This window comes from Hemiscyllium ocellatum, chromosome 9 (genome assembly GCF_020745735.1).
Source record: "Hemiscyllium ocellatum isolate sHemOce1 chromosome 9, sHemOce1.pat.X.cur, whole genome shotgun sequence".
Classification (NCBI taxonomy): domain Eukaryota; kingdom Metazoa; phylum Chordata; class Chondrichthyes; order Orectolobiformes; family Hemiscylliidae; genus Hemiscyllium; species Hemiscyllium ocellatum.
Window position 1 is genome coordinate 30059861 of NC_083409.1, and position 14409 is coordinate 30074269.

The 14409-nt window shown below is 40.4% G+C and overlaps 1 protein-coding gene across 2 annotated transcripts in view; it reads left to right on the forward strand.

The window, feature by feature from the left end:
• Nucleotides 1–3495, forward strand: part of LOC132818650 (torsin-1A-interacting protein 2-like) — a 30159-nt gene extending 26664 nt beyond the window's left edge. For both annotated transcript variants that reach the window (XM_060829663.1, XM_060829664.1), the window contains one exon: nucleotides 89–3495. In XM_060829663.1, the coding sequence (XP_060685646.1) occupies nucleotides 89–876 (788 nt within the window). In that variant the 3' untranslated portion in view covers nucleotides 877–3495. The remainder of the gene's footprint in view (nucleotides 1–88) is intronic.
• Nucleotides 3496–14409: the final 10914 nt, after the last annotated feature.

Below are 14409 nucleotides of genomic sequence, written 5' to 3' on the forward strand. Positions count from 1 at the left end.
GTGGACTTGTTGGGCCGAAGGGCCTGTTTCCACACTGTAAGTAATCTAAACAGTCAGTGATTTTTCTATCTTTTTCATTCCTCCACAGGCACCACAGACGCCTCAAACAAGAACGTGGCCTTGATTATGGCGCTTGTAGTCATGGTTTGTTTAATAATGTTCCTCTTTGTGAGGAATGAATCGCCAGCTGTGACAGTGGGGGAAGTAACGGCACTGACGGCATTTTCAAACCAATTTGATCAGGTTGAAGCACTGTTTAATGGTCAGCAGTCAGTGTTGTGGAGGAGAAGTAAGATCACCCTGCGCAACCATATCAATCTGACCCGGCACATGAAACCTGCCATCCTGATGTTTGCAGCCGCGTGGAACGGAGAGCAGACCATGAGGTGCCTCGCTAATCGGATTGCTGGAGTTTATACCTCGGCCCTCAATGCCACCTCCACAGTGGAGATTGATGCTTCTGACAGAAGCAGGCAGAACAGTGATGCTGTGAAGCTAGAGGTGGACACATTGCTCTCATCTGGATTTGAGAAAGGCAGCAAGGCAGCAGTGGTTCACCATTTCCAGGACCTGCCCCCGCCCTCCACCCTGATATTCTACAAGTATTGTGACCACGAGAACGCAGCCTATAAAGATATCGCCTTGTTGATCACCATCCTGCTGGATGAGGAGATGCTGCCTGCGGGTGTTAGCCTGGGAGCCGTGGAAGTGAAAGTCCGCGACTTTCTGAAGCGGAAGTTCGCTGCCTCTCAAGGAAGAGAGGGAATGGACACAGACAAGCTGAGTGGACTGTGGAGTCGCATCGCGCACGTTGTGCTCCCGGTGGTGCCTGTGCGAGAGATTGAAGAGAGGGGCTGCAAAGAAGATGGGCAGTGATCTGGGGAAAGGGTGAAGTTTAGCCACCTGCACTAATTTCCCCTTTTCTCTGCATCTCCCACACCATTATACTTAGCTGTCCCAAGTGTGTTTTTCTAGCCTCCTTGAATAATAATGGGTGAAAGATACCCTGATTTAAGATATGATCTTTCACCCACTCAGAAGAACAAACCTCTTTTATTTGTCAATTGACCTGCTTTGTGGAAATTTGAAAATCGAACATACCAGCAAAATATTTTTTAATATGTTGTCAAATGAAATTTTAGTAAAATATTGATGCCTGGATATCTTGAGACACTCTGTGCTCATCATTTATCTTCCCCTTTAGTTTTTTAATGTGCTGTTTAGCATGAAGTGCCATTAGCTGAACTCAGGTGATTTCTTAGTAGCATCTTTGTGAGGGAAACTTGACATCATGATGAGCAACATCCTTCTCTTTTTTTTGTTTCATTGAGGCACAGATTCCAAATGCTGTGATCAATAGCCCGCTTTACAGCATCAAATCATTATCCATACGCCCACCCTCAAACGTGCTTCTGATCTTGGCTGTGTTGGCAAGTTAAAGATAACAGCTGGATCCAAGCAGTTAGCATGAATTTAGCACTGATTGCCAGTGAGATAACAGACTTGGCACCCCGTGGAGGATTTAGAGTGGGCCAACCACTGTTTGGCTTGGGCATTATGGCTGTCCAAGAAAAAGGATGCCAAGTCATTTGGGGAAAGTTCTCCCCTGCCACTGGCAGCAGAACCAGCCAGCATACACTGGTGGCTCAAATTTGGAGTATGTCCCTGGGTCAGATTGACTTGGATGCCAAATGTATTTGGGGCTGATCAGCAACTACTGCCATTAAACTGTTGCCAGTTCAGTTATACAGGCATCTGAAGGGAAATATGTAACACTATCCAAGCATAAAGCTGATGCCATCGACTGACCACCTTTACTGAGAAAACCCAGTTTTCTGTTTCCTTGAAATTGAAGGATGTGCAAATCAAGCAACCCCTGAAAGATGTGTTTGATTACTCGTGATGATTCTTGCTCCAAAGCAGAAAGCTGTCATCTTTGAACCAAATCTTGATCTCGTTTTGTGGTTTTTGTTTTGTCATGTGACCTTTGGTCACTTGGATGCATGTTTTGTTCGGGTTGGGTGGTACAGACTAGGAATAATTTTTATTTTTGAACCACACTAATTAGTGATATAATCCAGAGACAATCGATGAATGACTAGTTACTATTCTACCCACTTCCAAGGGAAAGGTGGTAGCTTCACAGTCAGATTTGTTGTTGTATTGTGATTGTGTCTCTTTGTTTGGTCTTGTGTAATGTCACACTGGAACCAGCATCGAATTTTGTTGCTTTTATTTTCTGTTCCAGCTAAACATCCTGATTAACCAACTGCTGGAAAAAAAGTGACAAAAACAATGCTAACTCTGCACAATTTATTTAATACAGGTAGCAGTTGAAGAAAGTTGAACAGATCTAAACTTACAAAATCGAATGAAAACATACTGGCTGTGCTACTCAATTTGGGAAAAGTGTCTAACTCTCTGTTTAGGAAAAACATTCTCAACAGAATTATATTTCACTAGAAACGCAATTATGGTTGTGTAGTAAAGATTCTTGAACATTGTAACACAACTTTGACATAAATAATGTCCACGGTAGAACATTATGCTCACAGAGTTCCCTAATCTTTTTTTTTAAAAGGAGAGAATTCACATTGATAACACTTCCGTACTTTAGGTAAGGTTAAGCAAAATATTATGGTAGAGTACCCCTTTCCAGTACTGATTCTGTTCAGAATAGTGGGAACCAGTGATGGTTATCCCTTTCACGAAGGGGAGATTAGCTTGTCCTCTGTTCCTGATAGAGTCCAATATTAAACTTGGACTATGGTGAATGAGCCATTCCTGTAGGATGTTTTGTTTAATTATAGGCTTTACTACTTGTCTTGTTTTTGTTGTCAAGCCTATTTTCTGTAGTAGAACAAATGGGAAATCAATGTAACTTCCTTATCAGTAAAAGAGCATTTGAGAAATTTACTTCTCATAGCCTTGCAGCTGTAGGTATTGGGGACGTGACCAACTGTGAGAGCTATATGCACCATGCAATACCTGTTGGCTGCTGCTGTAATATTTCCGAAATGTGTACCTTTTAATCACTCAATTAAAAAAAATGCTTTAAAATTTAAAGATACTGAAAATGAAAGCACAAAGAGTAGAAGCACATATTTTACATGTAGTTTCAGTTCCACAGTACACTTGTTCCAGGAGGATCACAGATACATGCAGCAAGCCTATCAGTGCCTGAAAAAGGAAAGTGGATTTAACTACGGTTCCACCAAAATATTCTCTTTCAGCAATATTTCAAAAACCTGTGTGTTGCTTTGGGGTGTCCAGCGGTCATGAAAGACACTACACAAATGCAAATTCTTTTTTAATTGATTTAAGAGCTCAGCATTTCTGATATTGTCTGTTCACACTAATGTACAAGTTAAAGACTTGAGTGCTTTGATTATGCAAGTTTTTTTTTTAAAACAATGTTTTGGCTTTCACATTTCTATGGTCTCTCAACAAGAATTTATTTGTGACAATTTTGTGTCATGAGTTTCTTTAATGCTGTGAAGGAAAATAAAAATTGCATATTTTTCAGACTAATTTTTCTCCATAAATTGAGCATTTACCTTGTCTGCTGAAACCTTTATTCCATTGTCCACCTTTGTACATAAATGTGCAGCCAGTTTTGGATTACTGCAGACTTTTTTTTAAAAAGGATACCATCTGGTGGGGAGAAATGACAGCATACCTTAAGGGAACATTATCCCCATTGCTATCATCATCCAAGTTTGGGGCATCTGTCACTGCTCCTTTGTTGTTACTGAATCAACTTCCTGGAGCTGCTGACCTGGAGGCATCTTTAAGGCAACCTGGGAGGACAATAGATATCGAACTTGCTAATGATGCTCATCTTCTAACAATGAATTATAATCAAAAAGAAAAATGATGTGCTTAACATTTTTTACATACATAAATGTTATCTTTAGGACACAGGCTTTTACAATGGCTTGTCCTGAGAAAGACTGCCTGAAATTTCTTCCAATGCCATACTGTGAAGATTGGAATACTTTGTACCTTTGATTCCCTGTCAAGCTAGAAATTCAATTATTTTTCATGTCATTGTGTCAGGCTGATCAATATTTGTTTACCACCTCAGATAAGACCATAAGAAATTTTTTAAAAGTCAGCCGTTTGGCCTGTCAAACCTGCTCTACCATTCAATAGGATCGTGGCTGATCAGGAATCTATCTAACTTAGCCTTAAATAGACACCAGAACTCTGCTCCCATGGCTGTCTGTGGCAATGAGTTCCAAAGATTCTTAATTGTTCGAGAGGAAATTTGTCCTCATCTGAGTTTTAAATTGACACCTCTTTATTGTGAGACTGTGCCCTCTGGTCACAAACTCTCCCATGAGGGGACTTAGTACATGCCCTGGCAAATCCCTCAAGAATCCTACATGTTTCAAAGAAATCACCTCTCATTCTTCTAATCTCCAGCGAATAAAGTCACACACTGTTGAACCTTTGCTTCTAAGAGAATTCTTCCATACCAGGTATCAACCTAGTGAACCTTTTCTAAAATGCCTCTAATGTAATGGTAACTTCCTTAAATAATAGTCAAAAATGCTCATAGTAATCTAGAGGTATTCTCACCAGCACTTGTACAATTGCAGGAAGACTTCCCTCCTCTAATACATCAACCTCCTTGAAATCAGAGCCGACATTCCATTAACCTTGCTGATTACCTGCTGCAGGTATGTGCTGGTTTGATGTTTTGTGCACAAGTACCCTTGTGTTGCAGTTTTTCTCAATGTAAATAGTTTTCCATTTTTTGTTCTCCCTCCCAAACTGACCAACTTCACATTTTCCCACATCGTATTCCATTTTTCTACTTATTTAACCTATCCATGTCTCTCTGTAAACTGTTTCCATTCCCCTCAGCCTGCCTTTTCACCAATTCCAGTGTCACCTGCTAATTTGGCTTTACTTCCTCTAAATCATTAATATTTATTGTTAACAGCTGCAATCCCAGTACTGATCCCTGCGGAACTCCACTGCTCATTGGTCACCAACCTGAAAAAGCCCCTTATCCCCACTCACTGTTTCCTGCACATCAGCCAATTCTCTCTACATGTCAATGATCTACCTCTAATACCATGGGCTTGTGTAACAACCTTTTGTGAGGTACCTTGTTGAATATCTGGAAGTCTAAATACCACACATCTGGTTCCTTTCTATCTACTTCGGTTGAGTTTTCCTCAAATACTCTAATAAATTAGGCAACCATGATTTCCCTGTTATGAAGCCAGGCCGATTCCGCTTGATTAGATCATGATAAAAGCAGAAGATACTGGAACTGCTCAACAGGTCTGAAAATATCATGGTGGCGACCTTTCATTAACCTGAAACATTGACTTTGTTTTCTCACAGATGCTGCCTGAAACACCGAGTATTTCCAGCAATTTGTGTTTTCATTTCAGATCCAGCATCCTCAGTTTAATAACCCTACGTGACCCTGAGCTGAGTTTCCACCACCTTATCCTGTCCTTCAGCATCATTGCCTATTTTCACTTCTCGCATGTCTCCATTCTTGTCCCCACCTCCAACTATCTGTTGCTGAAACTCTGTCATTCCTTAATTGACTACAATGTTTCTCATCTCCCTAAACCGCCGCTGAACCACAGCTCAGCCACCCATACCATAAGATAAATTAGAACCCCTTGCCAACACCCAAAGACCCACCATGAAGCTTGACGATGTAACTTCATAACCTACAGCTGAAACTTTTTCAGTGCAGTTGCAAGAGTGTGCTATCTTGTCATAGAGCTGTACAACATGGAAACAGACCTTGAGGAACAACAGGTGATGCTGACCAAATATCCTAAATTAATTTAGTCCCATTTGCCAGCATTTGGCCCATATCCCTCTCAACCCTTCCTATTTACGTACCCACCCAGATGCTTTTTAAATGTTGCAACGACCAGCCTCCACTACTACCTTTGGCACCTCATTCCATATACATGCCACCCTATGCGTGAAAAAGCTACTCCTTAGGTCCTTTTTAAATCTTTCCCCTCTCACCTTAAACCTACACTCTCTAGTTTTGGACTCCCCCCATCCTGGGGAAAAGACCTTGGCTATTCACCACATCAATTCACCTCATGATTCTATAAACACCAATGAGGTCACCCCTCAGCCTTTGACACTTTAGGGAAAATAGCCTCAGTCTATTCAGCCTCTCCCTATAGCTCAAACCCTCCGATCCTGGCAACATCCTTGTCAATCGTTTCTGAACCCTTTCAAGTTTCATAACATCCTTCCAATGGCAGGGAAACCTGAATTGAACACATTATTCCAAAAGTGGCCTAACCAATGTCCTGTACAGCCGCAACATGGCCTCCCAACTCCTATACTCAAATGCACTAAACAGTATAGGAAAGCATATTGAAAGCTTTCTTCACTATCCTGTCTACCTGCAACTCTAGTCATAGAGTCGTACAGCACAGAAACAGATCCTTTGGTCCGACCAGTCCATACTGAACATAATCCCAATATAAATAAGTCCCACCTACCTGCTCCTGGCCCATATTACTCCAAAGCTTTCCTATTCACGTTGACCCAAATGTCTTTACACTGTTGTAATTGTAGCTGCATCCACAAGTTTCTCAGTTCATTCCACACACGAACCACCCTCCCAAGTAAATAACCACCCTCTCGAGTCTTTTATAAATCTCTCTTTTCTCACCTTAAAATTTGCCCCCAAGTTTTGAAATCCCTCATCCTAGAAGAAATGACAATTACCATTAACTCTATTGATATCTCTCATTATTTTATAAACTTCTATCAGATCACCTCTCAACCTCCTACGCTCCAGTGAAAAATGTCTCAGCCGATTCAGGCTTTCTTTATAACTCAAACCTTCCATACCCAGCAACATCCTGGTAAATCTCTTCTGGCCCCTCTCCAGCTTGATATTTGAAGGAACTATGAAACCTGTACTCCCAGGTGTCTTTGTTCAGCAGAATCATACCATTAAGTGCATAAATCCTACTCTCATTTGCCTTTGCAAAATGCAGCATCTTACATTTATCTAAATTAAACTCCATCTGCCACCCCTCTGCCCATCTAATCAAGGTCCTGTTGTACTTTGAGCTAACCTTCTTGGCTGTCCACTACACCACCAATGTTGGTGTCATCTGCACCTTACTAACCATACCTACTATGTCCACATCCAAATCATTATAGATGATAAAAAGCAGCGGACCCTGCACTGATATTGTGGCACACTGCTGGTGACAGGCCAACTGATACTCCAGGACATGGAATGAAGAATCAGCGCCCCAATCCCGACTATCTTCAGCTACTTCAGTGACTTTCTCTTTATAAGGTCAGACATTGGGCTGTCTGTTGATGATTGAACAACGTTCAGCACTATCCAAATTTCTCAGAAACTGAAAGAGTCCATGTCCTTATCAGCATGGGGGTGGAGTGTATGGGTTTGTGCATGCGTGGAGGTGTGCATGTGGGGTCGGTTGGCACGTGCACAGTGGGTGCAATATGCGAGTTCAATTTGATAAGTGCACTCACACTGCACAATTACCAGGGAATGATAATCTCCTCTTAATATGCAATGACATCACTGCTGAATTCCCCAACTATCTACATCACAGAGAGGGGAGCAGTTATCATTGGCCAGAAATTGAAATGTAAATGCTGTATAAATACAATGGCACCAAGAACAGGCTGGAATTTTGCAGCAAGTATTTTATTAGCTGACACACCTACAAGGCACAAGCCAGGTGAATATCAACATATTTTCCATTCTGAATGAGTGACAAAATACCTGAGAAGCTTGACACCATCTGGAACAGTGCAGCCCATTTGATTGGCATTGTATCCACCACCTTAAACACTCATTCCCTTCACTGATGCATAAGGCAGCAGTGTGTATCATTTACAAGGTGCACTGCAATAACTTACCAAGGCTCCTTCAACCACACCTTCTGAACTATGATCTCCATCACCTACCACCACCTGCTGGTTTCTCTCCCAGCGATAGCACAGTCCTGACTTGGAACTATATTGCTGCTCTTTCACCATCATTGAACCAAAGTCCTGGAACCTCCTTCCCAACAACACTGTGAGTGTACCTACACCACAACAACTGCAGCAGTTCAAGAAGGTGCTTCACCATCTTAAGGACAACAAAAGCAGAAATTGCTGGAAGACCTCAGCAGGTCTGAGAGCACCCATAGAGAGAAAGTCGAGGCCACGCCCCAGGTCCAGTGAGTCTTCCTCAGAACAGTCACTGGACCCGAAACATCAACTCTGATTCCTCTCCACAAAAAACGCCAGACCCGCTGAGCCCCTCTAGCAATCTCTGTCTCTGTTTCTGATCTCCAGCATCCACAACTCTTTCGCTTTGTAAGGACAACCAGGGATGGGCAAGAAATGGAGGTGCAATCTTATGTACTAATTTTTTTAAAAAGCAAAATATTATGAAAAATACATTAGGCCAATGTTTCAGTCGATTACTGTTCTGGACACTTTCCAGGAGCCTGATGATTATCGAATGGTTTGCTTGCCAATCTTAATATAGTTGAAGATGCTTTACTTTGAACATGATTTGGAGATGCCGGTGTTGGATTGGGGTTACAAAGTTAAAAATCACACAACACCAAGTTATAGTCCAACAGGTTTAATTGGAAGCACACTAGCTTTCAGAACGACGCTCCTTCATCGGGTGATTGTGGAGGGCTCGTTCGTAACTAAATCAATCAGACAATCAATTAACAGACAATCAATTTTTCAATGTATAATTTCAGTTACATCACACTGCAAATTTTTGCTATAAATTCTGTGTTACGATCGAGCCCTCCACTATCACCTGATGAAGGAGCGTTGCTCTGACAGCTAATGTGCTTCCAATTAAACCTGTTGGACTATAACCTAGTGTTGTGTGATTTTTAACTTTACTTTGAACAGGCGGTGATATGTTTGGGTTGGTGAAGGTGGTAAGAGGTAGAGAAATCATAGGTTGTAGCATTCTGAATGCAGTTCCCAATTTCAGCTAGTTTCCATGACTAACATGGCAGTAATTTGGACTAAATTTGCAAACCAGTAAAAACAGTTCTTACTCTTGAACCATACCATTCTTAAAATACTGGTCATTGCAACTGAAGGTAAACATTCCAGAGTTTACTAAGATTTGCAAAAGAGATAATCATTATATTTTTAGCAGCGAGTCTTCCAAATCACAAGCTCTACTGAACCCTGGCAAGCTTATCTGCAGATTTGCTGTCAGTTGTTAAATGTTTGTTGAGAACTCATTGTGGGGTAGTGTGTCAACCCTGGTTTAATTAAAATCCAATAGATCAACATTACCAAAAACAATATTCAAATTCCCAAATAAAGCAGTCAATTAGCTGTGACTTTACAATCAATAATGTTTATGTGACAGTGGTCAAAATATAAACATTGATCATAACATCAGGGAAAACTATTGTGCTCCTTTTTAAAGTGTGTCATGGGATCTTTTATATCCATTCAGGCAGTTAGAACTTATGATTAATATCCCTCTGAAAGATATCTCCTCGAGCAGTGCAGCACTTACTACTGCACTACAACACAACCGGGAAAAAAATACATTGTTCTGGAGTGGGACTTGAACCTATGACCTGTTGACCCTGTAATAGCGCTCATGCTTCCAAGCCTAAGCTGATATATTGACTGCAATGAGAGTACAACTTAAATTTTAGGGGACATTACCTGTTTTGTTTCAACAGTACAGAAAAATCAGATGCTCTGATCATCCTTGTACATGTTTTTTAGCAGGGTTGGATTTTGCATTATAGATTAAATGTGTTGATTTGGATTGGTAGTGGCAATTCTTTCACACAGCTCAGTAAGCAATAAACTTTACCATGTTGTTCCTAATCATACTTGCCTCTACCAATACCAGTGAACATATATGTGAAACCTCGATTCCTAGTTGTTTAATGGGACTTTGTGGTATGCAAAATGGTTGCCCACATTTGCCCACTACGAGCCCGTGTTCTTAATGTAATTACAAAAATTTAAGAGAGAACTGATTTGACTTGCAGTTTTCTGGATATATAGTAACGCCTCGACTTACGAACTTAATCTGTTCCGGGACCGGGTTCACGAACCAAAAAGTTCGCAAACTGAATCAATTTTCCCATTGTTCGGATAATCAAAGCGCGCATAGCAAAGCAGAACAATGACAATGAAACCACGGGCTTTTTGCGTTTGTACCTTCGATCGTACCCTGAATTTTGTACGTACGTTGAAGCAGAATTTTATGTACAATCCTGTTTGTAAACCGATTTGTTCGTGAATGTATGTCGAGGCGCTACTGTCTAAAAAATAAGTACATCACCTGTTCAGTCCCTAGATGATTTTTATTCAAAGACAAAAACAATATTAATGAAAAGAAGGTCAAATAAAGTATTGTACACGTTCTCCATAAAGAATCTGAACAGTGGTTAAAATGATTGGGGTTGGATGGATTGTGGCATGTTCAATATAATTTCTGATGCCAGATTTTCAACAATATGATGTTCAATAGCATTCCTTGCTGGATCAAATCCTATTACATTAACTTATCCTCACATTGTAATGTTGGCAAATTCAAAGTAACTGTAGTGGCAAGATTTCTACAATGCAGTGCAAGTTCTTTCTTTCAAGTGGACATTTTTTTCAGCAAACGTGATTGAATGTTAACCAATTTTATTCATGCTTTGAGAAAGATAAGAAAAATGTGTTTAATACTGATAGAACCAGGGTAACCATCCTGGGGTTTGTACCTTTTTGTGATTGTTCGTGCTTCTGCTGCTGTTAAACCTCAACAGAACGATGCATCTCCAGCACTAACATATCCCCCTGTAGCCCTTTGGCATAATAAAAACATCCAAGATGTTTCACAGGCAAAACATTTAATGCCTGGCAATCTAAGGTGATATTAGGACTGAAGTTTGGTTAAAGACATGGATTTTAGGTATTAGCTGAAAGAGAGGTAGAGCAGCAAAAAGGCTAAGAAAGTAATTCCAGAATAAAAGGTCAGCCACTTATGACTGAGTTAAGGAAACATTTGACCTAGATTCCCTACAGTGTGGGAACAGGCCATTAGGCCCAACACATTCACGTTGACCCTCCAAAGAGGATCCCACCCAGACCCATTCCCCTATTACTCTACATTTACCCCTGGCTAATGCACCTAGCCAACACATCCCTGAATACTATGGGTAATTTAGTACAGCCAATTCACCTGACCTGTACATCTTTGGACTGTGAGAGGAAACTGGAGGAAACCCATGCAGACAACATGCAAACTCCACACAGACAGTCGCCCAAGACTGGAATCAAATCTGGGTCCCTGGCACTATGAGGCAGCAGTGTTAACCACTGAGCCACCATGTTGCCTTAAACAAGGTTTCATAAGGTTGTGAATCTTTTGAATTCTCTGCCTCAACAGTTGTGGATATTCAGTCATCAAGTATATTCAATTAAGATATGGATAGATGTTTAGGTACCAAAGGATAAAACGATATTGGTCAAGGTAGGAAGGTACTGCTGAGGTAGAAGATCAACTGTGATCTTGAATGATAGAATAAGTTTGAAGAGGTGAATGCGCTGCTGCTCCCATTCCTTCTGGTAGACATTGTTATCCAAATGAGAGAATGGCCAATTAGAGGAATGCAGAGATGTAGGAGGGTTTCAGAGTTGTTCAAGGTTATAATGGTGGAGAGTGCAAGCCATGGAGTGAGTTAAAATTGAATTGCAGCTGTACCACAACCAATGTAGATCATCACGGGCAGGACTCAGGAGTTAGGAAGTGTTTTGGATGAACTTAAGCTTGTGGAGCAACTTGATTGAAATTTTAATGGTTTGGCTACTGTGAATGAGAAATTGCATCTTAAAATTGTACTTTTTGTCAACTTTGTGTGACAAATCAATGAGCATTGCTACTTTTCCATTCTATGCGCATTGGGACAGTGGCATGCATGAGCTGATCAACTGATGACGTATGTCATACTTAAGTCACAGACAAAAGTTAGTAGTCACACAACACTAGGTTATAGTCCAACAGGTTTATTTGAAATCACGAGTTTTCAGAGTGCAGCCCCTTTGTCAGGTGGAGTGAGAGAGGAGAGAACACAAACACACAATTTATACGTAGAGAGATCAAGGCCAGAGAGATGAAAAGATCACACAACTGGTGTGAGGGGAGTGTTGAATGATAAGTCTCTTCAGATGACCAAGAGTGTTATACTGTGCAAGTAAAGTGTCAACAGCTGAATAACCAATGAAGGGATGACCTATAATTGGATTAAATGAGGCAGAGAGATTTTGGAGACAAACTAAATGGCAGGTATTAGATTCGCATGCCAAGGGTCTAACCAAGGGTCAAAACTGTACAAATTAATTAAGGTAGAGAGATCATAACAATTTATCAAGTTGATGGTGTCTAAACAAGAAGTATGGAAAGATTTTACAGATACAGAACAGTATGGTGAGATCACATGTAACACGACATGACCCAATATCACAGCTGATTTGGACTTCATGGGTATGGAACTTGGCTATCAGTTTCTGCTCAATGATTCTGCAGCGTTGTTTATCTCGAAGTCCACCTCAGAAGATGCTTACCTGAAGATCGGAGGCGGAATATCCTTGACCCTGAAGTGTTCGCCAACTGGGGAAACACAACAACTCAGAATCCGCCGAACAGAAACTGATAGCCAAGTTCTGTACTCATGAAGACGGCCTCAGCCGTGATCTTGAGTTCATGTCACGCTACATGTGATCCCACCACACTTCCAGATCTTTAAAATCTTCCATACTGTCCTGCTTAGGTACCATCACCTTGATAAATTGTCATGATCTCTCTATCTTAATTAGTTTGTACAGTTTTGGAAATTAATTATTATCTTGGTTAGACTCTTGGCATGCGACTCTGATACCTATCATGTTATTCCAGTCATTTAGTTTGTCTCCAACATCACCTTACTTTTAATTTGTTGTAATTATCTCTCTGCCTCATTTAATCGGATTATAGATAATCCCTTCGCTTGTAATTCAGCTGTTGACACTTTACTCACACCATCTGCAGAGACTTATTAATCAACATTCCACTCGCACCAGTTGTATGATCTTTTGCCCTCTCTGCCCTTGATCTCTCTACCTATAGATTCTGTGATGTGGAGGTGCCGGTGTTGGACTGGGCTGGACAAATTTAAAAATCACACCATACCAGGTTGTAGTCCAACAGGTTTATTTGGAAGTACTAGCTTTCAGAGTGCTGTTCCTTCATCGGGTAACTAGGTAGTGTAGGTATAGTATGACTTAAAATTTCGGTGTCTGCGTGCACTTCTCTCTCACTTCACCTGATGAAGGAGCTGTACTCTGAAAGCTTGTGATTTCAGTTGTTGGACTATAACCTGGTTTCCTGTGACTTCTGACTTTGCCTCAACACCTGCACTTCCACATGATGCTTACAAGTAACCACCAGATGGTGCAAGTGAGTTATAATTGTCTGAATCTAAGTCACTTTTTGAACATTACTTTTGCTTTCTTTATATTATCTGTTGACATAATGTTAAGCACGTGCACATTGTATTTTTGATTTGCAATTTATTTAGCTTTTGCCAAACTGTCCACAAAGATGTTGTGGCATTGTTATAGGCCTTATTAGATGCAACATGAACATTTGGAATTTGAAGACAGTTTATTCCATCAAGCAGCCAGTAATGATTTTTTCTTCAGTTTTGCATTCTAATCACTTTGAGTAAAGAAATGCAGATGATGTTTCCATTTTCCCTAGCAAATTACCTCACATTATCTATGTCCAGCCCACACATTCTTTTGAATGCCTTGTGGAAAAATTTGCATTCTTTCTCTCTGTTTCCAAGTTACATACAATTTGCCAATTTTTGTACTAACTTATTCCAAATTCTTAGCTCTTAACTTAAATTAATGATGACTGTAATCCCGATATTGATGCTTGTGAAACATTTCTTTCTCCCTTCCTCCCTTACCTTACCTCTCTGCTTTGTAATTTTCTGCCAATTTTATATCCAGAGTCCATGTGCTTTGTCATGAACCTACCCTGAATTACCTTAACAAACAGCTTTTCAGAATGCAAGTAGAGGACATTGATTGTAAAAGTCTGGCACTGCTTTATACCATGTGCTATTCCTTCCAACTTATGGTCAAATACCCAACCCTATGCAATAATTGTGATTTCTCTAGTTTGTCTTCCATAATGAGGAAATTGGTGCAATTTCTAGTAAAAATGAACATAAGTACAATGATTTTTTAAACATCAGCCTAATATGTTATCTATTTTAAAATTATATGATATAGCCAGAATATATATCCGAATTCTAATTTCTAAATTGTGGTTAGAAATTAAAATGAATTGAATTAATTAAAATAACCTGGCAAAGCTTCAGCATT